We start from the raw sequence: 24,306 nt of genomic DNA, 5'->3' as shown, positions 1-24,306 counted from the left end.
TCAATAACATTTTTTTAAAAAAAAAATGTAGTGAAGCCCAGCACCTGACCACTTGGAGTCCATGGACTGAAGCTTGAGGCACGTTTGGGGTGTCCTTGGAGGGTTCCTAAGTGATGGTGCCCTTTGACCCAGAGCTGCTATCCACACACCCCCGGCCGGGTGTGGGCAGAGCAGAGGTCTGAAATGTTATCTATGCAAAACCTGTGGCCACCAGGCCGGGAGCCATGGGTGTGAGCAGGGTGGGCTCCGGATGTGGGTGACAGAGGGAGCTCTGAGTCACGGAGGGTGGGCAGTGCCCAGAGGTGGGCTCAAGAGGGGACCCCCTTGCAGATGGAACCTGCCCAGGACTGTTCCCTCGCTGCACCCCTTGGCTCCTGGCTGAACCCCCTCCCACCTCCCGCTTCCTGAGGAGAGGGATGGGCATGGGGGCCCAGTGCACAGAGATTCGTGCACGGGGTGGGGGGGTCCCTCAGCCCGACCTGTACCCTCTCCAATCTGGGAGCCTACAGGGGGCCCTTTCCAATCCGGGGGTTTCTGTCTGTCTTTGCAATCATATGAGCGAATTGTCTGAGACCCCAACCCAGTTTGGTTTGTTGCTCACAGAATAATAGAGGCTTTTTTCTCTTTGCTTTATTGGTGGAGATTTCCTGGAAGTTTTGGGATATCTGTCCTTTAATTTTTCCCTGACACTCTGACCTTACTGTCTCTCACCTTTGCTTTTCCTCCATCCCACACCGTGACAGTAACTCGCTCTGGGCTCACTTTGCTCTGGTGTCTAGGAGATCCGTCTGCTACCAGAACTACAATTTCCAGCATTCCCTGTGCTCCCGGAGCTCTTGGTTTTCCCTTCCTGCTCTCCCTCTCTGCTCTCTGTCTGGTGCCTATTTATGCAAATTAACCCACCACCTTTGTCAGGATAATTTGCATACTCATGCCTGATTGGCTGGTGGGCATCACAGAGGTACGGTCAATTAAAATTTTTTTCTCTTTTATTATATAGTATATATATACTCTGAGTGGCCATATTATTGTGATCTCTGAACACATAATAATCTGGCCACTCAGTGTATATCCTATATAATAAAAGGCTAATATGCAAATTGTCCCTTTGACCAGGAGTTTGAATAGCAGGCAGGCTGGCCTACCACCCATGTCCCCTCCCCCTGGCCAAGCTGGCTGGACCCCACCCATGCATGAATTTATGCATCGGCCTCTAAAAAAAAAATTATATATATAATTTCAGAGAGGAAGAGGGAGAGAGAGAGAAACATCAATGATGAGAGAGAATCATGGATCAGCTGCCTCCTGCAGACCTCACACTGGGGATCAAGCCCACAACCCAGGCACGTGCCCTGACTGGGAATTGAACCATGACCTCCTGGTTCATAGGTCGACGCTCAACCACTGAGCCACTGGGCAGGCACGGCATGGGCTTTTAAAGCTCTCCTGGGTTCCCTGGGGAGAGTGTGGGGAAGTCCCTGGTTATGAAGCCTACAGACCCCAGAGCCCACACCCGCCCTGGACATGGCCACAGGCTGGGCAGAGATCTGCAGAGAAAGAAGAAAAAGCCCCCTGGAGAGGTGTGTGGGGCTGAGCCTACCTCACCTGCAGCACCACGAAAACCAGGCTGCAGCACTGAGCTCAGCACCCAGCAGCCTGGGATCCGTCTGTGGGTCGGACGAGCACCCATACACGCCTCCTGGGAGTTAGGAGGAGCCTCCTCCCCGACTTTGCCAACCAGGCGCTTGGTGGGGTTCCAGCAGCTGGGATGCCCCACACCCTGGGGGCTGCAGCTGCAGACATTGCCCATGGCTTAGAGCCCCAGGGAGCCGCTTACCCCGCCCAACCTCGGGATCCTGTGGGGAGGGCTGGGGAGGAGAGGCCAGGGCACTGGTTGAAGCCTGAGGCACCTGTCTGATTGCAACTCTGACTGCTGAGCTGTCCAGCCCAGATCTGCTCAGACAAACCGGAGGCTGCGAAGGGCTAGCCTCAGTTTCCCCCAGTGGACTGAAGGGTTCTGGGGCTCACCTCCTCCAGGAAGCCAACCTAGATTGCTCAGCCTTGTTTCCCAGCCCTCCGGCCGAGGCTCAAGGTGCAGGGAGCAGGTGAAGGCTGCTGGGAGTGCTGGAGTGGGCAGTGGGGTCTCAGGAATGTGCCCTGGGTGCACCCACAGGCTGGGGGTGCGGCTGTGAGATGGGCAGAGCCAGGGACCCTCCGAGACCAGCATGGAGCAGTGGTTCCTTTTCTGAGGGACATGATAGGCTCAGCTCTTGTTCTCAAGTCCCAGGATGCACGAGCACACCTCAGAGAGGAGTCTCTAAGGGAAGCATGTCAAACTCGCAGCCCACAACGAATATTTCTGTGGCCCAGCCAACATAACGGTATGGAAGAAACGTTTTAATAAAAATTTCATAATTTTTACAATATCCTGTTATACATAATCTATCTATATAAAAGCTAAGCAACAGGCCGACCATTCAACCATCCAACTGGTCACTATAATACACTCTGACCACCAGGGGGCAGACACTCAACATAGGAGCTACCGAGCTGCAGTGACTTGGCAGCTGCTGTTCTCGGGTGACGCACCCTGAACCAGAGAAGAGGGGGCCCAATTCCAGAGTGTGTCACCCGAGAACCACCCTCTTGCCATCCGGGACCCCTCGGGGGATGTGGGAGAGCCGGTTTCGGCCCGATCCCCGCAGGCCAGGCCGAGGGCCTCTAGTTATTAATAACGAATTACAATGTTCGATAACCACGATGGCTGTCATCGTGTTACATTCATTTCCCTCACGTGCAGGCAAACCACTTCTCTCCACTAACACCAGCAGCGAAGGGCTTGGTAGCCGATGGCCACGTCATTAGTGTGGGACTGACTTATTTGGTGAGCGCAACAGGGAACACTTTGCTTTCGAAGAATGAGAAAAATAGGTTACGGGAGTGATGCTTATAAATTTGTGCCGTTACTCAGCGTCTGTAAGTTAACGTTCAAGAAGAAATATTAATTTTTATTTAAATGTTCTATTTTATATTAATGATGACTCCTGTATCTCAGCCTTTTGTATCCAGCATGTCTCTATCGAGATAAACCTACGTTTCTATGAAAATGGAAGCTTTGTTTTTTCGGCCGTATTAGCTGTATGCAACTACACACTAAAGCCCTGTTTGTTTGGCCCGTGGTGGCCTTCGAGTTTGATCTCTTGCTCGGGGGGGGGGGACTGTGGTCCCGGCTGCCAGAGGCTCCGAGGATGAGGGGGGTCAGGGGCCCGGAGCGCTGAGATCTCTGTCCAGCTCCAGGAGGGGTGGGTCTGCGGGCTGGGTCGGAACTCCAGGTAAAGGTGCTCCGAGCGGACCTCCTGCCTCTGCTCATTCTCCTCACCCGGGGACATTCTCCCACGGGTTTTCAGAGAGAGTGGGAGAGAGAGGGAGAGACAGAGAGAAACGGGCCGGGGAGGAGCCACAACCAAGGTGTGTGCCCTTAACTGGAATTGAACCCGAGACCCTTGGGCCTGTAGGTCGGCGCTCTGCCCACTGAGCCACAGTGGCCAGGGCTGCCCATTCCGAAGGCAGGAGAGGCCAGGTCTGTGTGCGCACCGTCACCAGCTCTGGGATGCACCTGTCCGCTGTGGCCCCCGCGGTGGGTGCTTGTTTGAGCAGGTCCTTCTGGGAGCAGGGGTGTTGGAACCTTCTGGAACGGGCTCATGGGGTGTGTGTGTGTGTGTGTGTGTGTGGAGGGGCAGGGCACGGGCTGGGCAGAGATCGGCAGAGACAGGAAGGAAAGCCCCCTGGAGCGAGTGCGGGCTGGGCCGGCTCACCTGCGGCCACAGAAGCCACAGGCCGCTGGGTGACAACAGCCCAGCGGGGAGCACGGCCCTTCAGGCAAGAGCAGCAGACGCGGCCGCGCCCGCAGCTTCCTTCCTGCTGGGCGGGGAGGCCTCGGTGTGGTTTCCGAGGGGCAGGGGCCCGTTCCACCCGCTCAGGAGCCTCCTGTTTTTCTGTCATTTTACGTCAGCTCCCAGGCGGCGTGAGGCCCACGGGGAGTCTGTCGTAACGGAAGGGCTGGGGCAGGGAGAGCGGGGCCGGTGGGGACAGGCCCAGGTGCCCACGGGCCCCGGGATTGAGGGGGACACAGCTCAGCACCCGCCTGGGACTCAGGCGGGGCCCGGAGAAGAGACGTTGGGGCTGTCGGCAGAGCCCGGACGGGCCGGGGTGCGATGAGAAGGCGCCAACGGGGGGTGGCTGGGCCGGGTGGGTTGGGGAGGAACCCCGAGGTCTGGTCCCACGGGGGGCCCTGTCCCCGGTTCTCTCAGTGCGGTAACGGGAGGATGACGCTCAGCCAGAGGTTCAGGGCGGAGTCAGAGGTTTGAGAAGGGAAAGGTCAGAGGCCGGGGCGGGGGCTTGGGGCACCGAGGCTCCGTCAGCGCCAGAGTGATGCCCCCAGCTGCACGCACTGCGGTCGGTCGGTCGGGGTCTGTGTGCGCCCAGAGGCCCCTGCGCCCCGGGCAGGACGCCCAGCAGATGGCAGTCCTGGCGGCGGGACTGGCAGGGCCAGGCAGGAGGGGGGCGTGAGCGGTGTCCCTGAGCAGGTCTTTGCCAAGTGCGCCGTGGCTCCCTGAGGTACGGCCTCACGCCCCCTCAGGCCCTGGGACCCGCATCTGGTTCCCTCGGCAGCTCCTGCGTGTCTCCCCACCTCCAGCCGTGGCTTGTGGTCTTGCTCACTTCAGCGTTTCCACGGCCAGGTCCCGGCTTCCTGTCACGTACAGGAGGGACACCGAGGGGGGCGCTGCACCCCCGGATGCTGCCCGAGGGGCCCCCTCGGGTGGGCTCGGTGTAGCCGGTGCCCGCTGCATGCGGAGTGCCCGCCGAGTGCCCCACCAGAGCCCCTCCCACACGTCCCTCAGCGCCCGCCGGGTGGCGGGTCCCAGCCCCCAGGAAGGCCAGTCCCAGCCATGGACACCAGACAGACCCACATTTGCCGGCAGCGTTTATTGGGGTTACCACCTGGGTGGGGAGTATGCACAGCATACATAGGGCCCAGGTGCCGGCCCAGAGGCACCGAGAATGGTGCGGGCAGGGACAGCGCTGGGAGCCGGGCACAGGGGTGTCAGGAGGATGAGGTGACAGCGATGGGGTGATGTGTGCCAAGGGGGGCGGCCTGTGCCTGGGACACCCCACCCCCTGGCCTGAGAGGGCACAGCCACCCAGGTCGTGCTCAGAGCTTGGCCAACGTGGAGTGGGCGTCCGAGTGCTCCTCCTGGATGGGCTTCCGGAAGCCTGGGGAGGGGAGAGGGCGGAGGTCAGAGGCCATGGCCTCCTGGGGAGGGGAGGAGGCGGAGGGGAGAGGCCATGGCCTCCTGGGGAGGGGAGAGGGCGGAGGTCAGAGGCCATGGCCTCCTGGGGAGGGGAGGAGGCGGAGGGGAGAGGCCATGGCCTCCTGGGGAGGGGAGGGGAGAGGGTGGAGGGGAGAGGCCATGGCCTCCTGGGGAGGGGAGGGGCGGAGGGGAGCCCCTCGGCCTCAGCCTTCAGGGATCAGCTGGGCCGCACAGCACTCACCGGCGGACGGCCTCCTGGCTCTGTAGTGCAGGAGCAGGATCAGGGCGGCAGCCACGGGGGCCAGCAGGCCCAGCCCCAGGCCCAGGCCCAGGACAGCGGCCAGCTGGGGGCCTGCGGGGAGCAGCGCTGTAGTGGGGCCCACCGCGGAGGCCAGGGCAGCCCCGGCCACGCCGTCTCCACCCGCCCTCCCTCCCGCCCGCCCCACTCCCCAGGGGCTAGGACCCTGCTGGGTGAGGCTGGGCGCCTTACCCCTGGGGGGCTCTGTGGGGGGGCTGGTGGGCGGCTGTGAGGTCGGGGTCCAGGCGGTGGAGGGCTGGGCGGTGGAGGGCCGGGTGGTGGAGGGCCGGGTTGGGGGGCCCGGGGTCTTCGAGGGCTGGGGGGCAGGGGGCGTCCTGTCCTCGCAGACGGCGTCAGAGCTGCTGCTGGCGGCCTGCAGGGTGTGCTTCCCCGCCAAGCTGCAGCTGCGGGCGGTGTTGTCCGGCTCAGACAGCCCTCCTCCTCCCGAGGGACCCCACGCCCGGGACTGGCCAGGACTGAGGAGCCTGCGTCCCTGCCACCCCTCAGCCTGACCCCACCCTCAGGGTCTCCAGGGTCTGCTCACCCCACATCCCCTCGCTCACTCTGCTCCCCGCTGGCTCCTTCCAGCCCTTCACCCAACCCCTGCCCACCATGAAGTCCTAGCACCACTCCCAGCCCGTCCTGGGTCCCAGCCCTTCACCCCAACCCCTGCCCACCATGAAGTCCCAGCACCGCTCCCAGCCCCAGTCCTGGGTCCCGGGATGGTTCCCCCCCCCCCCCCCAATGCAGCCGGCAGGGAGGCCGGGGCCGGGCGGAGGCTGGGCCAGGGCTGAGCGGGCAGTGGGCCACGTGGGGACACTCACTCGGTCCAGGGTCTGCAGGCCTCGTTGTTGCCCGGGGAGAAGTGTCCGGGGGGGCACGGGGTACAGTCTGCAACGAAGACGAAGACAACGAAGACGATGGCGCCAGGCTGTGCAGCTGGCTCCCCCTCGGCCCCGGAAGCCTTCCTGCCTGTGTGCCACCCACGGGCCCCGACCCGGAGCCCCACCCCGCACCCATCTTGGCATGGCCTGGGGGGCACTGGGCCGTCGGGAGGGCTGGCAGTGGGTGGCAGCATGGAGGGGGCACGGCCCAGGGCCCTGCTGGCTCACCGACTCCTCGCTTGAAGCTGTGGCCGCGGGGCTGGGTGCCGGGCCGGCAGCTGCACACGGTGTCGCTCACGGGGGTGCACGCCCGCCTGGCTTCGCTCCCGCTTTCTGGGGGCAGAGGGGGCTGCAGGACCAGCCACGCCCAAAGCCCCTCCCTCGGGCCCGCGGCTCCCTCGAGGCCGGCGGCTCCTCACCCCCTCTGCCCCGGACGCTGCGCCCGGCCTGGCCACGTGGCCGCCTGGCTGCCTGCCCACCCGTGTCCAGAACTCCCGCCACCGCGTGCCAGCCCGTCCCGCCCGCCGCCCTCCCTGGTCTCCGCCCCCGGAGGAGGGAGCCGCCGGGGACCCCCGCGGAGCCTCTGTGGTTTGGGGTTTGGGGTTTGTGGCTGCGGCTGGTTGGGGGGCTCACGCTCGTTGCACTGCGTGCAGAGCTTGCAGGGCTGGTAGTTGGTGGCCTCGTTGTAGAAGCCGGGGGCGCACTCTCGGCACACGGAGTCCTGGGCCGCGGTGCAGCGCTCCACCATGCCGAACCCTGTGGGGCGGGGGGAGGTCGAGAGACGGGCCTGGTCCCAGTCCCTCGCCACCCTGAGCGCCCCCCACCCTGTCACCGTGACACCCACAGCCCTTACCCTCCCCTGCCTGCCCGCGCCCCCTCCGTGTCCCTCTCCTCCTCAGGCCCCGGCCTCCCAGTGCCGTCCTGCCCCGCCCCGGGCCGCTCACCTGGCCGGCAGTCATGGCAGCACTTGTCGCCCCGAGGGTAGGTGTCCCCGGTGCAGGTGAGCTTGGCCGCGGAGCCCAGCGCCAGCCCCAGGAGCAGGAGGGCGGACGGCGGTGCCCGGGGCCGCTGAGCACCCACACACATCTCTGCCTCGCAGCTGGGCAGGAGTCTGTGGGTTTTCCTTGCAGGATGTGACTATAAAGGCTTAGGGAGGGGCGGGGAGGAAGCAGAGGAGGACCGAGGGCACCCTCCACTACCGCAGGCTCGGCCCTCCCACCCCGTGCAGAGCTGACCAGAGTGAGGACCCCGTCCCCGACCCCCCCAGCGCGGGTCCCGCCGTCTGGTCTGCACCCACCCGCACACCAGCCCGCCCACAGCGTCCCGCCCGCAGGTGGAGCCCGTGGCTGGTGCGGGGCTGCCCACTGCCCCACCGGCCACACCGCCCGGACAGATCCCGGGCCCTCACACTCGCTCCTCTGGACACTGTCCCTCCCCCAGGGCAGACCCTCAGGAGGCAGGGGGCCAGTGTGACAGCCCCCCTCACAGAAGGCGCCCAGAGCCCACGAGGAGCCGAGGCACAGGCAGGAGACGGGCCCTGGTCAGGCCTCCTTCAGCCTCGGCTGCGGAGGGTCCCGGCTCCGGGCCGGATCCTCGGCCGGCGGGGCGGGCAGTGGCAGTGGTGAGGGCTGCAGCCAGGGAAGCAGGTGCCTGTGTGCAGCCACGTCTGAGCCCGCAGGGGTGGGAGGCCAGTGTCCCCAGTCCACATGGAGCCCTGACCCCACACGACTGGCCTTGCTGCGAGGAGGGCCGGCCAGGTGAAGACACGGCGTCGGGCCGAGGCTGGCGGCACCTGGCGCGGGAGCCCCGATGGGGCTGGGGCACAAGCCCCTTCACCCAGGCCCATCCCGGCTCCCGGGCTGGCCACACCCAGCCGTGCCGCCGCCGCCGAGCGGGCCCGCCCTCTCCAGGTGCCGGGCGGGGAGCATGTGCGGGCCGTGTCTGTGTGCGTGGCGTGTCACCGGTCCACAAGCCGGAGCCTGTGGCTCTCGGGAGCCTGGGCAAGGGCGCTCCCCAGCTCCGCCGAACAGAGAAGACGATGGTCCAGCCGACTGTCCCTGGAGCACGTGGCGGCCTCAGACGGGGCCTGGGCAGCCCCAGGACAGGTGGCCGCCAGGTGTGTAAAGGTGGAGTGAGCACAGACACACGTACACGTGCGTGCACCACACGCACACACACACACGCGCGCGCACACACGCACATGCATGCACACGTGTGTACACGCACACAGGCCTGGCACCGCCGGCGCAGCGGCTGGGCGGTAGAGCGGTTGTTTTGTACCTTTTGAGTCGTGCCAGGGGCCCAGGCGCACCTACTCGACAGCTAATTTGAGAACTTTCCCAGAGAGGAGCCTCCCACAGGACGAGGCCGGAAAGTCCCTCCTGCCTGGGCGCAGGTACAGCAGTTCCGGGCCCACCTGCGGGAAAGTCCCCGCGACAGCCCCACGCGGCCCGGCCTCCCGAGCCTCTGGGGAGGGGGGTCACCGCGGAGAGGCAGCCCCACGCAGCCCGGCCTCCCGAGCCTCTGGGGGGGGTCACCGCGGAGAGGCAGCCCCACGCGGCCCGGCCTCCCGAGCCTCTGGGGGGGGGGTCACCGCGGAGAGGCAGCCCCACGCAGCCCGGCCTCCCGAGCCTCTGGGGGGGGTCACCGCGGAGAGGCAGCCCCACGCAGCCCGGCCTCCCGAGCCTCTGGGGGGGGGGGGGGGCGCCGCGGAGAGGCAGCTGTGAGAGCGTGCCCGTCTCCCGGACGTGAGAGCGTCGTTCTTGCCGAACAGAGAGCCGTGGCCTCAGGCTGCGGCGCCCGGGGTCTGCGGCAGCGCCCGCTCCTCCCAGGGGCCTGTGTGGGGCCCGCCCCGGGGCCGTGGGTGTCGCCGGAGCCCCCACGCCCGGCCGAGGTGCCAGGCATCTGCTCACAGGTGACTGACAGCAGCAGTCACTGCAGGCCCCGCCTCCGGCAGGAGCTCACACCTGCTCCCCCCAGACCACCTGGGCCTGGCCCACCACCTCCCTCCTCCACCATCTTCCCCCCACCTCCCTCCACCACGAGCTCCCCCCATCCCACCTCCCTCCTCCACAATCTCCCCCCATCCCACCTCCCTCCTCCACAATCTCCCCCCCATCCCACCTCCCTCCACCACGACCCCACCCCCTCCACCATGAGCTCCCATCAGATCTGAAAACAGTCTCTGCTTGTTTGTCTGCAAACCCAGGTGTCACCCGCCCATTCCTCTGTGGCAGCCCAGGCGTGCTGCTCGGAAGTGGGTCTCTGTGGCAAGGGCTGGTCACATGGCAGCCCGGGCCCTCTGCTCTGAGGTGGAACCTTCGAGGCCAAGCCGACCTGCTGGCCAGCGCTGTGCCCGAGGCACCACAGCCACGGGGAGGGGCCGTGCGGCAGGGTGCTGGGGGCGGGCACACGCCAGGCGTGGGGTCAGGGGCCCGCAGTAATTTACATGCTCAGAGCTTGGTCCCCCTCCGCCCCACACACCAGCCAGAGCACTGGGCACAGCGGACCCAGCCGGCCCTGGACAGCTAGCCCCGCGTCACGGCGGACTGCAGACGACAAGCTGGCCCCAGCCCCTCCCCCCATCTCCCCGCTCGGGGCCCCTCCCCGCCCCCCTCCCCACCACAAGCAGAGCCCAGGGCCCAGCCTCAGATGTCCCCGCACCTGGACGCCCATTTCCTCTTGGCCCCTCAAGGGCGGCTCCCTGACCTGCCGCCCCTTGACCTGGCGTGGCCCCATCCGGTCGTGGCTCCTGCAGAAACCCCACTCCAGCCCAGGCTTCTAACAACCCCCTCAAAGCTCAAGGGAAGCCACATGGCCACAGATGTTCCGAATCACCATTTATGCATTTTTGTCCCCAAAAAATAAGCTGGAGGAAGAGAGACTACACGTCAATAAGTTAGTGTGGCTCTGCCGCAGTCCGTGCCTCTGGGGCGGAGGGCGCACCGATGCCGGGAGCCCCCGAGCCCGGGCTGCCCCCGCGCGGGCGGTGAGCTGCGCCGTGGCGGGGCCGTGGCGGGGCCGTGGCAGGGCCGTGGCGGCTCCGCTCTCCGGGCTCAGAGCTCAGAACTCCTCGTGCACGCTGCGGGCGTAGTCCACCAGCTTGCTGCCCGTGAAGAACTCGCTGTACTTGAGCACCTCCTCGGGCTCCAGGTGCTGGTTCTGGTTCTCGTCCGCGATGGCGATCATCTGCTTGGCCTCGTTGAGGGCGTTGTACTCGTTCATGGGGTCCATGTACTCCTGCAAGGGCGCCCGGTCAGCACCGCCAGCACACGGGGCCCGGCCGCGCCCCGCCCGAGCCAGCGCCGAGGCCCCAGGGAGCAGCCGGCTGCGGGCCACAGCAGGCCCCGCCTTCTCTCTGACACCCTGTGGACCGGGCCGCAGGACGGATGTGGGAATGTTCTGGAAGGAGGACCCAGGTCTGGCGATGGCCCAGGCCAGGGGGCGCTGCCTCCGTGGGCCCGGGGAGAGGGCAGGGAGGGGGGCCCTGCCGGGATGGAGCCAGGGGCTGTTGGTCCCATGGACGGGGCCTGGATGGGCCACAGGACCTGAGCTGCCCCAGCCACCACAGGAGCAGAGAATTCTCGAGTAAAACGAAATGACTCATCACAGTGGGAAAGTGCTCGCGGCACGTACACCGAAGGCTCCAACCACACCGTGCCCGACCCCGACCCCAATGGGCAGGCTTCTCAGCGCCAGGACTGGCCACGGCACCCGGGACACCCAGGCCCAGGGCACAGGCACGGCCACCCTCTGGGCGTGAAGCTGGCGATGCTGGTGGGGCCTCCCGGAGGCCCACAGCCTCCGCTCAGGTCCCACTGAGTGACCCGTGACCAGGGACCAGCCACAGGAGGCCACCCACTCCGCCTCCTGCTCGCCTGCCATGGACACATCCCCAGGCACCCATGTCCCACCCCCCCTTCCCCCACGGCCCCAGGCACCCACGTCCCGCCCCCCCTTCCCCCACGGCCCCAGGCACCCCCACATCCCCCCCCACGTCCCCAGGCACCCCCTGTCCCCCGCCACCTCCCCCACGGCCCAGGCCCCCCGTGTCCCCGCGCTCACCTCCAGCTCAGCCATGGTGACGATGCCGTCGTGGTTGGAGTCGATCAGCTCCTCAAACTCCTTCCGCCGGTCCCGCACCCAGCTGTCGTCCATGTCCTGACCCTGCTGGTTCTCCACGGTGCCCACGGGCAGGGAGATGAACTCGGACAGCGAGAGCTGCTTGTCGCCGTCCTGGTCTGGAACAATGGGGCGTTCAGCCTGGAGTGGGCACGGAGCCCCAGGGCCACGGGCAGAGCCAGCCACGGGGTTTTGCTGCCGGATTTTCCGTTTGTGACTTTTCAGACCGAAGTGGAACAGCCGTGCCTCACAGGATGGGACCTGGCTGAGGCCACATGGCGCCCACCGGGCTGTTTTCCTGCAGGGCCCAGCCGGAGGCCACCCCAGCGGGCCCCACCCCGCCTCCCCCTCAGAGAGAAGCCCCGCGGCCTGCCGAGGCAGGAGGGCTGCCGGCCTCACCCAGGTCGCGCACGATCTCCTTGACCATGAACCGGAGCATGCCACGGCTGTGCTCGGGGTGCAGGAAGGACAGGAACTCGTCCTCGGTCAGCAGCAGGTCCGGCGGGGGGTTGTCCGCCTGGTACCAGCGGTCTTTGAGGTTCTCCAGGACTTCCTGTGCTGCGGGGGCACACCTGTGAGCATCCTGGCACGGACACGGCACAGGTCACCCCACACGTGCCCCCTCCCCCGCACGCGCCCCCTCCCCCGCACGCGCCCCCTCCCCCGCACGCGCACCCTCCCCCGCACGCACACACCCCCCCCCCCGCACGCGCCCCTCCCCCGCACGCGCCCCCCCCGCACGCGCCAGCCCCACACGCGCCCCCCCGCATGCGCCCCCCCCGCACGCGCACCCCCCCCTCCCCGCCCCCCGCACGCGCCCCCTCCCCCGCACGCGCCCCCCCGCACGCGCACCCCCCCTCCCCGCCCCCCCGCACGCGCACCCCCCCCTCCCCGCCCCCCGCACGCGCCCCCTCCCCCGCACGCGCACCCCCCCCCCTCCCCGCCCCCCGCACTTGCCCAAGTCCCAGACGCGCTGCCCGTGCTGAGGCGGTTTGGGACGGGCTGTGCACAGGCCCTGCCCCTCAGAGTTCAGCCCCAGGGACCGGAGCTTGCCGCGGCCGTGCTCGGGTGCCGGAAGGTCAGCAGCAGGTCCGGCGGGGGTTGTCCTCCCCGGACACAGCCCCAAGTCTCAGACACAGACACCCCCACACGCAGGGGGCACCCCATGGGCACCGACCTCCACAAGTGCGGGGCAGCCCCAGCCTGCTGCCAGGTCACAGGAGCACGCCCTGACTAGGGGACAAAGCCCTGACTCAGACCCCTCCTTCCCAGGGGCCGGGGCGGAGGGCGGGCCCTGAGGGAAGACCCACTCTGCAGCCCCAACCGTGCCCCAGGCCCTCCCGCCCGTGGGAAGGCGGGCGCAGGGTGAGAGCGAGGATGAAACGGAGGGCATGTGAGTCAGTGACCATCTGGCTCCAAGCAGAAGTGGCCGGGCACAGGGGTCTCCCCGCCCCAGTCCCCCCCGCTGTCAGCAGGGAGCAGGGTCGCCCCACACCCCGTCGCTGGCACTCACTGCCCTCGGAAGACAGGCCCGAGCCGGGAGCAGCCGGGGTGCCCGCCGGCCCCGCTGCGGGGAGAGTGAGGGCCGCACAGACGGCCCGTCTGCCCGGAGCCGGGGCCGACCGACCTGGGAGAGGCGTGGCAGCTGGGCTGCGTTCAGGGCCTCAGACAAGCAGCTCTGACCCAAAGGCCGAGCAGACGGGCTTCAGTGGACGCTTCCCCTCGCCCAGAGACGCGGGCGGTGTCCAGAGACCTGCCGACTACAAAGGGCCGAGATAGACGAGTCGTCGGAACCTTTTATAAAAATTAATACTTTTTCTTGAACATTCACTTACCAGACACTGAGTAACTGCACAAACTAATAAGCCTAACACCAATAAACCCATTTTCCTGCTCTCCGAAAGCAAAATATTCCCTGTGGCCCACACCAAACCAGTCAGTCCCAGACTAAGGATGCGGCATCGGCCACCAAACCACTCCCGGCTGGTGTTAGTGAGAAGTGGTGCGCCTGCGCCTGAGGGGAACGAATGCAGCATGATGACAGTCACCAGCCGTTCGCAGACATTGTAGCTCCTTATCGATAATCGTGTGTAAGAGGATACTGTAAAGACTAAGTCATGAAGTTCCTATTAAAACGTTTCCTGCACCGTTACATTGGTGGGGCCACAGGCCGCGGGTTTGACACGCTGGGTCTCAGACGGGATCTCGGGGGGGGGGGGGGGGAGGGGGCCGGGTTACACCCAGTGCCAAGCCCCTGTGGGAGAAGATCCACGGACAGACTGGAGAGACGGGGCCCGACAGGGACGCCCACAGACCCAGAGGGGGAGGCGCCTGGACAGGCCCTGCTCCGAGCAAGCGCGAGGGAACAGTCTGAGAGTGCCCGACCGGCCATTGTGTCGTGACCGCACCCCAGGAACCTGGGGCTGGGGGGCTCCCTCCCCCTCGCCCTCCATTCCCTCCCACCGAGCTGAAGGGAAACAAGGGACTGATCGAACATGCAGGTGCGCAGAGAGGAGAGCGAGGGGAGGCCAGGGGACAGAGGACGGAGTTCTGCACTCACCTCCGACCCCAACCCGACATCCCTCTCCCTCCCAGCGCCCCCCTCCCCCCACTCCCGCCCCCGGTCCCTAAGCGAGGCCTGGACAGGCGGACGGCAGCAGGAGAGGCCCCACGACCCAGGTGCCTTTGGCAGAGCCTGAGCCACAGGACACACGGACACACAAACGGACACAGCCCATGGGAGAGGCGGGCAAGCACGAGAGAGAGAGAGAGAGAGAGAGAGAGAGAGAGAGAGAGAGAGAGAGGGAGGGAGGGAGGGAGGGAGGGAGGGAGAGGGAGAGAGAGAGAGAGACGGGGGGGAGAGGAGAAGAGAGAGGGAGAGAAGAGAGAGAGAGAGAGAGAGAGAGGAGGGAGGGAGGGAGGGAGGGAGGGAGAGGGAGGGAGGGAGGGAGGGAGGAGAGAGAGAGAGAGAGAGGGAGAGAGACGGGGGGAGAGGAGAAGAGAGAGGGAGAGAAGAGAGAGAGAGAGAGAGAGAGAGAGAGAGAGAGAGAAAGAGACGGACCCTGGACCCGGAGGCGGGCGGGCGCTGGGAGACCAGCCACGGGAGGACGCAGTGCTGGGACAGAGCTCTGAGGGCTGAGCGGGAAGAACCCAGGTGTGAGCGTGAACACAGAGTGAGCGAGGCCGCACCTCGGCAGAGGGAAGCAGGAGGAGGAGGAAGAAACACAAACGGGGTGGGCTTCACCTCACTTGTTACTCAGGATTCAGACGCTCACAGAACCCCGCACCCGGCCACAAACAGGCGCCTCAGCACAGCGATGCGCCCAAGGCTCGCTGGCCAGTCCGCCGATGGAGCGAAGGGTCCCACCATCGCTGAGGCCTCCGCGGGAGACAGGAAGGAGGGACACCTCCTCACTGACCCCGGGGGCCGGCTCCACCCCCACCCCCACCCCCACGGACAAGCGGTGACGAGGGAGGAAAACCTGCAGGCCCGAGTCTATAAACACATGCACAGTCCTCACTGTCAGCCGGCGACTCCAACAGGGTGTCGGAAGCCCCCCTCAGCCGGGGCGCCTGCCCAGGGTGACCACAGCCCCTGCGTGCTCAGGGAGCACTGGGAGCTCTCCCGCCCGCCAGGGCAGGAGCAGGACTAGGACGCTGACCCGCCTTCTCAGCACCACCATGGAGCCCCGCTCACTAACGGGACAGACAGGGAAACAGAGGCAGGGGCTGGGGAGGGGACACAGCTGTCTGTTCGCCTGTCAGCACGCCTGGACCCACGCACAGCTGAGCCTCAATCCCGTCAGCATCACAGCCGCAGCAGGGCCGGGGGAGGCCAGGGAGGCTGAGCCTCGATCCCGTCAGCATCACAGCCGCAGCAGGGCTGAGGGAGGCAGGGGAGGCTGAGCCTCGATCCCGTCAGCATCACAGCCACAGCAGGGCTGAGGGAGGCAGGGGAGGCAGGGGAGGCTGAGCCTCGATCCCGTCAGCATCACAGCCGCAGCAGGGCCAGGGGGAGGCTGGGGGAGGGCGGGGAGGCTGAGCCTCGATTCTGTCAGCATCACAGCCACAGCAGGGCTGAGGGAGGCAGGGGAGGCTGAGCCTCGATTCTGTCAGCATCACAGCCACAGCAGGGCTGAGGGAGGCAGGGGAGGCTGAGCCTCGATTCTGTCAGCATCACAGCTGCAGCAGGGCTGAGGGAGGCAGGGGAGGCAGGGGAGGCTGAGCCTCTATCCCATCAGCATCACAGCCGCAGCAGGGCCAGGGGGAGGCTGGTGGAGGGCGGGGAGGCTGAGCCTCGATCCCGTCAGCATCACAGCCACAGCAGGGCCAAGGGAGGCAGGGGAGGCTGGGGAGGCTGAGCCTCAATCCTGTCAGCATCACAGGCACGGCAGGGACAGGGAAGGCCAGGGGAAGCCGGGGGAGGCCGGGGGAGGCCAGGGGAGGCCAGGGAAGGCCAGGGGAGGCAGGGCAGGCTGAGCCTTGATCTGTCAGCATCACAGCCACGGCAGGGCCAGGGAAGGCCAGGGGAGGCCAGGGGAGGCCGGGGGAGGCCGGGGGAGGCCGAGCCTCGATCCCATCAGCATCACAGCCACGGCAGGGCCAGGGAAGGCCAGGGAAGGCCAGGGAAGGCCAGGGGAGGCCAGGGGAGGCCAGGGGAGGCCCGGGGAGGCCGGGAGGCTGACATTCACCTCAGCTACTTTCCTGGCCCCAGAAGGCAGGTTGCCGGCTGATGGCAGGGGCCTGCCGGGAACAGCAGTGCCCAGGTCCATGGGGGCAGCAGTGGCCCCGGCAGCCTCAAAGCAGAGGATGGGAGGGTGACAGGGACGTCACCGAGGCTGTCACACACTCCACCCCCTGCCAGGCGCACGAGGCAGGGACCGCGTGGGCAGAGGTGCCTCGGAGAGGCACGCGCGTCTGTCCGGGGAGGATGGCACCAGCCTGGGGCCACGCGGGTGACGACCAGCCGTGCAGAAGGAACAGGCCGTCGACACCCGCGTTCACGTGTCCCACAGCCCCACACGCTGGACACAAACCCGGGAGGAGGGCTGGAGGCAGCGGCCAGCGCAGGCAAGCTCAGACCCTCACCCCGGTGAGAAGCGCTTTCAGAGGGCTGGCCCTGAAAACTGGGCTGGCCCTGTCCTCCCAGCTTCCCCAGCGCCCACCGCAGGCAGTGCCCCCCTGGTCCCTGGGTCTGACCCCACAGCCCGGCCCCTGCACAGCATCGTCATCTCCCCCCCCCCCCCCCCCCCGCCTCCCCCGCCCCTGCCCGGCACTCACTCTCTTCGTCAACCTTCAGCTCCTGGTTGTTCTTTATCTTCTCAGTGACTTCCCGCTCGCTGTGGCCTTTGCTCACCAAGAACTTCACCTTGTACTCCTCCCAGGACACGCGGCCTGGAAAGCAGACTGTCCTGTCAGGGCGCCTAACGACAAGCCCTTCAAAAAACATACTCTGTTTCTAACAATCCTTTTACTGACGTCAGAGAGGAAAGGAGAGGGAGGGAAAAAGACAACATCAATGCACGCCCCCTACTGGGGATGGAGCCTGCAACCCAGGCACGTGACCCCTGGCTCATAGTTCGATGCTCAACCACTGGGCCTCACCCGCCAGGCTGTGTGAGGATTCTAACGGATTCTTAAAAGAACCTACTATCGCCGAAACCGGTTTGGCTCGATGGATAGAGCGTCGGCTTGGGGACTGAAGGGTCCTGGGTTCGATTCCGGTCAAGGGCATGTACCTTGGTTGCGGGCACGTCCCCAGTAGGGGGTGTGCAAGAGGCAGCTGATCGATGACTCTCTCTCATCGATGTTTCTAACTCTGTATCTCTCTCCCTTCCTCTCTGTGCAAAATCAATAAAATATTTAAAAAAATAAAAATAAAAAATAAAAATAAAAAGAACCCACTCTCTAGCCCGGCCCAAATGGCTCAGTGGTTGGACGTTGGTTGACCTATGAACTGGGGGTCATGGTTGGATTCTGGGTCAGGGTGGGTGCCCGGGCTGTGGGTGATCCCCAGTTGGAGTGCATATAGCAGGCAACTGATGGATGTTTCTCACATCGACGTTTCTCTCTCACTCCTTCCCTGTCGCTCAGAATCAACAAAATCCCAGGCACGCACTGTGGAGGCAGCCGCACACGGCCGGCCAGCACCAACCTTCACCAGCCCCTCCGGACAGCACAGCCAGCTGGGAAGTGGCCTCAGGCAGACCCCGGGGCCCTTCGGGCTCTCCCGGCCTCCGTCCCGGTCCCCCAGGCCCCGCAGGGCAGGGCGGGCGAGGGTGTACCGTCGCCGTCGGGGTCCACCGCGCGGAAGTGCGCCTTGCTCTCCTCCACCGCCTCCTGGAAGTGCTCGGCCGTCTTCTCCACGATCCAGCGCTGCATCTCCTTGGCGCTGATCCTCCTGTCACCGTTCACGTCCACCCTGGCAGACGGGGGTCAGACAGGGCCTGGGGCCCACGGCCAGGACAGAGGACACAGGATGGCGGGGGCCACGGGCAGCTGTGAGACCCCACGAGCAGGGACACTGCGCCCAGGGGAACGTTGGGGACGGGGTCAGGAAGGACACCGGGGGACAGCGGGTGGCCGGGGACGCGGGCAGTGTGTCTGCAGCTCTGTCACCACCCAGCAGCCCTGGGCCCTGGGCAGGCGAGTGGTCCCCACTTGCCGCTCGATGGGAGAATCACACCCAGCTCCACAGACACAGACCCTGGGATGGGTCAGAGTCCCAGGGCACAGGCTTGGTGGCAAGGCACCCACGCCAGGTGGAGGACAGGTGCCGAGGCACCAGCTGGAGACACGTGTGTGCGGCTGCACACACACACACACACACACACACACACAGGGCAGTGCGCACACGCATCCCCGTGGGCAGCCACACTGGACAGCAGCAGCACACCGGGCCCTGCCAGGCCCCTAAGCTCCCTCTCCTGCAGCAGAGACCAGCGCCCTGGAGCCAGGGACAGGCAGGGACGGTGAGCTGGAGCACCTGGTGCAGTGAACTGAGTCGGGCTCAGTCCTTCGTCCCGCCAGGGGGCGCCCGGCAGGGCTCCCCGGACTGCCTGCTGCCCCATCAGCTCCTCTCCGGCCCCCCTTTCTCCTGAGCGCGGGATCTGGAAGGCCCTGGTCTGGCCATGGCCCTCTCCCCAACGTTGCACCCAGTCTTCCCCTCGATGTCAAGGGCAGACACGGACGGCCCGGCTCCTGCTGCCTCACCTCCCTCTCCTGCTGGTACTGCAGGTGGCGTCCCACCCCCTGCGGCTGCTTGGGCCCCACCGGGCGCCCTGTAATGAGCCAAGCCTGCCCGCTGCCTTCAGCAGGCCGATCCCAGCCTCCTGAGTCTGCCGGCCGGGGGCCCCTGGCCCTCCCTGGTCTCCGCCCTCGTTGGCCCCTGCGTGTGGAGGGCACAGTGTGCCCCACCCCTCTCGCTCGTCTCATAGGCATTTATAGGACACAGGCACGTGGGGCACCCAGGGCGGGCCCTGCTCCAGGCCATCCCACAGCCCTTCCCGCTGCAGGGCCCTCGCTCCGGCCTGAGCCCCTCCTGGACCTCCTGCTGCTCAGGCTCCACGTCCTCAGCCCGACCCCTGTGACCTCAGCTCGACCCGTGACCCCTGCAGACTCTCCGAGCGCCGGCCAGGAGCAGCCACGGCACCTTCCTCCGCTGCAGGCACCTCCCTCGCCGCAGTCAGGCCCGGACCAGCAGGGCCCCCGGAGCCCCGCCCACGTGCGCCCGCCCAGGGCCACCTACTTGGAGAAGATGACCATCAGCTTCTTCCTGCTCTTCCGAGGCTCCGCGTCCTCCTCGAACCCGTCCGTGTCCTTCCCCAGGAAGACCTCCTGGTGGAAGTCCTTGTTGAGGTGCCCGTCCATCTCCAGCTTCACCCCGTTCAGGTGGTCAGGGGGCAGGATCTCACTGTCCTCCCTGCGGCCGCCTCTGTCCCGGGCAGACGAGTGGTTGGCGGGCCGGGCGGACGTGTCCATCAGCAGGACAAGGCCCAGGAGCCAGAGGCAGCGAGGAGCCAGGCCACAGCAGGGAGCTGGCCTGGACGCCATGGCCCCGGGTCCAGGCCGAGGGGCGCCTGTGAGGGTGGCCAGGAGCTGGGGAGAGAGGGGAGGCAGGGAGGAAGTGAGACCACAGTCCAGGCCGTAGGCCCCGGCGAGGGGTGACGGTCCAGAGAGGACAGACCCCCAGCAAGAGCTGGACTGAAGAGACGGCTTCTAGGCCCACGCAAGGAGCGCTGCTCGCTCCGCCTCCCTCTGTGAGAGGCTGCCCCTCTCAGCGCCGTCCCTGTCCCTCCCGCATCGGCATCGAGGCCGAGCCTACAGTCCTGGGACCTCTCTCCAGATCTCAACTCAGCACGTGTGAGCTCTGCGACCTCGGCCGAGCCCCCGACCTCCTCAACCTCAGTGTCCCCATGAAACAGGAACCCTCACCCCCACCCCAAGGCTCTATGAGGGCTGCACCTGTGTCAGTAAACACCCAACCTGCCCCTCAGGGCACCAGCCCCTTCCTCCCTCCCTCTCAATGACCCCTATGTGTTCTCTCTCTTTCTCTCTCTCTCTCTCACACACACACACACACCTACATGTGTACAACCACACTTACATACATGTACACACACCTACGTGTGTACAACCACACTTACATATTCAATACATAGGCAAACACACACCTATGTGTGTACAACCACGCTTACACGCACACACACACATCCTTGCTCCTGTTCATCAGGAGCTCCCGGAAGTCTGTCACTAGGACACCTGCCCCTGGCGGACAAGGAACAAAGGATCCTCTGTCCCCACTGCCAGGCGAGGGTCCCACCGCAGCCTCACCCACACCTGCGTGCCACCTGGGCCCCTCTCCAGGGCCCTCCGAGTTGGGAACAGGGCCCACCTGGACCTTCACAGTCACCCAGAGGGAACCCCAGCTCCTCCTGCCCCCTAACCTGCTCCTCTCCCGGTCTGTCCACCTGGCAAACACCTGCTGGTCCTTCCGGGTGCAGCTGAGGCCCTGCCTCCTCTGACAGTGCTCCCAGGAGGAAGGGGGGTGGCCCTGAGCACACTCCCCTCAGGCCTGGGTCCTGCCAGCAGCAGCCCAGCCTGGGCATGTGGAGTTCAGGAACCAGGGAGCCCACTCCCAGCCTGAGGGCACACGGGGCCGAAGGCCGGCGGCTGCCCCTGGCCTGGCCCCTGCCACCACTTGCTTCTCTGATGCCTCCTGTGTACACCACCTGCTCCTGACAACACCCCGAGGGTCTGAGCCTCTGTGTGTGCAGAGGCCTCAGCCAGGTCTAGCTCGGTGTCATTGCTTCGAGGGCGTGAGTCCCCAGGGCAGCCTGACATCCCTCTTCCCAGGCCTGTGGGACCGGCGCCTCCCCACACCCACCGCGCCCGCAGGCTGTCCAAAGAGCTCCGGGCGGTGACCAGCCTGAGTCACAGTTACTGGAACTCGCGTTGGTTCCGAGACCATGGGACCCTGTGTCCATCAGCTTCACGCCCAGCACCTGTCACGCCGTCCACGCACAGCGGGCACTCAGACAGGCAGAGGGATGGGCCCTGCAAAGGTGCACGCGGGACACCCCTGGCCCTGACCCAGAGCTGTAACCCGAGCGGGAGGGCCCGACAGCTGGACAAGCAGCTCGGGGGTCACCCCAGGGGGGCTGCGGTCCAGGTGGGCCACCCCAGCCCCGCCCCCGGCGCCGCCCTCCCCACCCCCCCGTCCGGCTCTCCGGGCCACGAAGGCGCCAGCTTCTGGCAGCCCCAACGGACGGCACTCCGCTCCCCGACAAGGTCAACCCCGCCTCCGCCATCTCCCCGGGCGGCGCACGGGCATCCGGGAACAGCGGCCAGACGTGGGGAGGCCGGCGAGGCTCCCGCCCGGCGCACGGCCTCTCCCGGGGTCCCCGCCCGTCCCCGCCGGGAGGCGACAGCGCGCGGGACGCGCCACAGGCCCGGCTGAGCGGCAGCGACATTCCGCGGCCGCCCCGGGGTACCGGTCCCGCGGAACCAGCTTCTTGTCGGCGAAACGCCAGCGCCAATTGTAAACGCTGCTCCGGCGCCTGCGGGCGTCAGGTCTTCACTGAGCCGAGCCGACAGCAGGCGTCGCGGGCCCCGCGTCGCAGACGAGGACGGGGAGGTCGCCCCGCGCCGCCCGCGCCCCTCGGCCCGTGTCCCCGACACCCGTCCGCGCCGTCCGCGCACCGCTCGCGCCCGCACTCACCGCCCGGGAGCCGCCGAAGCTGTGACGCCTCCAGCCAGACTCCGCTAGGCCGCGGCCATCTTTCTTCCGGGAAGAGGCGTGGCTCCGGGCTGGAGGGCGGTGCGACTTCGCGCGCTGACGCCAGCGCCGCCATCTTGCTTCCGGGCGGAAGCGGCCCTCCCAGGGCGACCAATTGCAAGGGCGCGCGGGGCTCCGTGACGGGAAGCTGGCCACGTGACAGGCAGCCGGCCCACGTGACAGGCGGCCGGCTGGGCCCGCAGCCTCGCGGCCAGTGGACCCGGGGGCCTCGGCGCGCTCGCAGGCGGCCGGAGCGCCATGAAGCTGCCGCGGCGCGCGTGGCGGCACCGGACGGCGCTGGGCCTGGGCGGCCTGGCGCTGTGCGGCGTCGCCCTGCTCTACCTGGCGCGCTGCTCGGCCGAGGGCCCTCGCTCACCGGCCGGCCACGGCCCCGGCCCCCCGCCCGCCGGCCCCGCGCGCGACGCCGCCTTCCTGGCCGTGCTGGTGGCCTCCGCGCCGCGGGCGGCCGAGCGGCGCAGCGTGGTGCGCGGCACGTGGCTGGCGGCGGCGCGGCGCGGCGGCCCCGGCGACGTGTGGGCACGCTTCGCCGTGGGCACGGACGGCCTGGGCGCCGAGGAGCGGCGCGCCCTGGAGCGCGAGCAGGCGCGGCACGGGGACCTGCTGCTGCTGCCCGCGCTGCGCGACGCCTACGAGAACCTCACGGCCAAGGTGCTGGCCATGCTGGCCTGGCTGGACGAGCACGTGGCTTTCGAGTTCGTGCTCAAGGCCGACGACGACTCGTTCGTGCGGCTGGACGCGATGCTGGCCGAGCTGCGCTCCCGCGACCCCGCGCGCCGCCGCCGCCTCTACTGGGGCTTCTTCTCCGGCCGCGGGCGCGTCAAGCCGGGGGGCCGCTGGCGCGAGGCGGCCTGGCAGCTCTGCGACTACTACCTGCCCTACGCCCTGGGCGGCGGCTACGTGCTCTCCGCCGACCTGGTGCGCTACCTGCGCCTGAGCCGCGAGTTCCTGCGCGCCTGGCACAGCGAGGACGTGTCCATGGGCGCCTGGCTGGCGCCCGTGGACGTGCAGCGCGAGCACGACCCGCGCTTCGACACGGAGTACAAGTCCCGTGGCTGCAGCAACCAGTACCTGGTGACGCACAAGCAGAGCCTGGAGGACATGCTGGAGAAGCACCAGACGCTGGCGCGCGAGGGCCGCCTGTGCAAGCAGGAGGTGCAGCTGCGCCTCTCCTACGTCTACGACTGGTCGGCACCGCCCTCCCAGTGCTGCCAGAGGAGGGAGGGCATCCCCTGAGGCGGCTGCTGGCGGAGGAGAGGGGTGGCCGGGACCAACGCCCCGGAGCCCTCCTTCGGCAGCCCCCCAAGCCGGCCTTCCCCTAGGGGAGCTGACCGGTCCGGCTGGTTGTCTGGGATGAGTCCAGCACTCGAGGGGGACCTCGTTTCTGTGGTCACTGGTGGGGCTGTTCAGCACATGCCGTGCAGCACGGACAGCTCCTGGACCCCAGGTCCAGTCTGCACCCCCGGGGCACGCACCTCAGTGGCTGCACCTGCCGCCTTGTTCAAGAGCCTCTTGCTCTGCGGCTTGCCAGGACGACGCATCGTGTCCAGGGAGAAGCGTCCTGCCCCTGGGTTTCAGCCAGCATTTGCCCAGACTGTGACGATGCCCAACTTTGGGTGCGAGTGGGGAAGAGCCTCCTGGGTCTGCAGGGGCCTGCAGACCATTTACCCCTCTCTCCCCCCACCCCCGTCCTGCTGTCCTGCCCCACCCAAGTCAGGGACCAGGAGCCAAAGGCTGGAGCTGGAGCGGACCTGCACTTGCAGGCTCAGCTCTGCTTGTTCCGGGTGGTACGACACCCTGTCCTGCATCCTGTTCGAACCCGACGTCCACCTTGGAAGTCACTGCCCGCAGCGCCGTGCCTGCTGTGAGCTGACCCACCGCGGGCCCCGGCCGGTGGCGACCGGCCGCGTGTTGCAACCCAGTGGCAGTTGGAGAACTGCGGTCAGGCGGCCTCCTGTGCGTCTTCCTCTGTCGGTGTCACTCGTGTGCGCGTCCCAGATGGGACTTCTTTTTACGTCCGTGCTCTGTGTCTCCCGGCAGCGAGTGTGTGGTCAGCGCGCCTCAGCTCCTGCCTGCGGTTTATTTATAAACATTGTGCGTTTGTGTAGACAGGAGCTCCGGCTGGGAGTGTGTGGTCTCAGTGTTTTTCCTTTTAAATTATTGCAGAAGCTGTTTCTGTCGGAACGGGAATCCGTGGATTAGTCTGTTTTGACAGAGGGAGCCGTAGACCCGTGGCTGCATGTGTGTTTAAACACGGATGAATTCCAAAACCATCCCATTTCTCTTTTCCGTTTACACACACACGTCCGTCCTATTGTCTCTTTCCGAAAAGACTCCTTTTAAGGCCGCCTCGTGGCCGCCCGGGGGCGAGGCTGCTCACGCGGCCGGCCGTGGCTG

At 66.7% G+C, this 24,306-nt stretch overlaps 3 protein-coding genes across 3 annotated transcripts; 1 reads left to right on the top strand and 2 right to left on the bottom strand.

Annotated features, from left to right (window-relative positions):
- Nucleotides 1-4,968: 4,968 nt before the first annotated feature.
- On the bottom strand, nucleotides 4,969-8,911 carry TNFRSF4 (TNF receptor superfamily member 4). Its single transcript, XM_084874282.1, has 7 exons — nucleotides 7,439-8,911; nucleotides 7,128-7,250; nucleotides 6,723-6,827; nucleotides 6,435-6,501; nucleotides 5,803-6,014; nucleotides 5,554-5,664; nucleotides 4,969-5,274 (listed from the first exon to the last, which is right to left on the bottom strand). The coding sequence occupies exons 1-7, from the start codon at nucleotides 7,578-7,580 to the stop codon at nucleotides 5,213-5,215; spliced, it is 822 nt and encodes a 273-aa protein (XP_084730408.1). The 5' UTR covers nucleotides 7,581-8,911; the 3' UTR covers nucleotides 4,969-5,212.
- A 1,405-nt stretch (nucleotides 8,912-10,316) lies between these two features.
- Nucleotides 10,317-21,932, bottom strand: SDF4 (stromal cell derived factor 4). The gene is made up of 7 exons (XM_084874272.1): nucleotides 21,835-21,932; nucleotides 19,363-19,712; nucleotides 17,900-18,036; nucleotides 16,896-17,009; nucleotides 12,015-12,173; nucleotides 11,559-11,734; nucleotides 10,317-10,733 (listed from the first exon to the last, which is right to left on the bottom strand). Exons 2-7 carry the CDS (start codon nucleotides 19,665-19,667, stop codon nucleotides 10,557-10,559), a joined length of 1,068 nt encoding a protein of 355 aa, XP_084730398.1. The 5' UTR covers nucleotides 19,668-19,712; nucleotides 21,835-21,932; the 3' UTR covers nucleotides 10,317-10,556.
- A 92-nt stretch (nucleotides 21,933-22,024) lies between these two features.
- Nucleotides 22,025-24,020, top strand: B3GALT6 (beta-1,3-galactosyltransferase 6). The gene has a single exon (XM_084874273.1). It carries the CDS (start codon nucleotides 22,150-22,152, stop codon nucleotides 23,143-23,145), a length of 996 nt encoding a protein of 331 aa, XP_084730399.1. The 5' UTR covers nucleotides 22,025-22,149; the 3' UTR covers nucleotides 23,146-24,020.
- Nucleotides 24,021-24,306: the final 286 nt, after the last annotated feature.

Source organism: Pipistrellus hanaki (genome assembly GCF_964339955.1).
Source record: "Pipistrellus hanaki genome assembly, chromosome: 2".
Taxonomy (NCBI): domain Eukaryota; kingdom Metazoa; phylum Chordata; class Mammalia; order Chiroptera; family Vespertilionidae; genus Pipistrellus; species Pipistrellus hanaki.
Note: the sequence above shows the minus strand (reverse complement) of the source record. Positions and strands in the feature narration are given on the sequence as shown.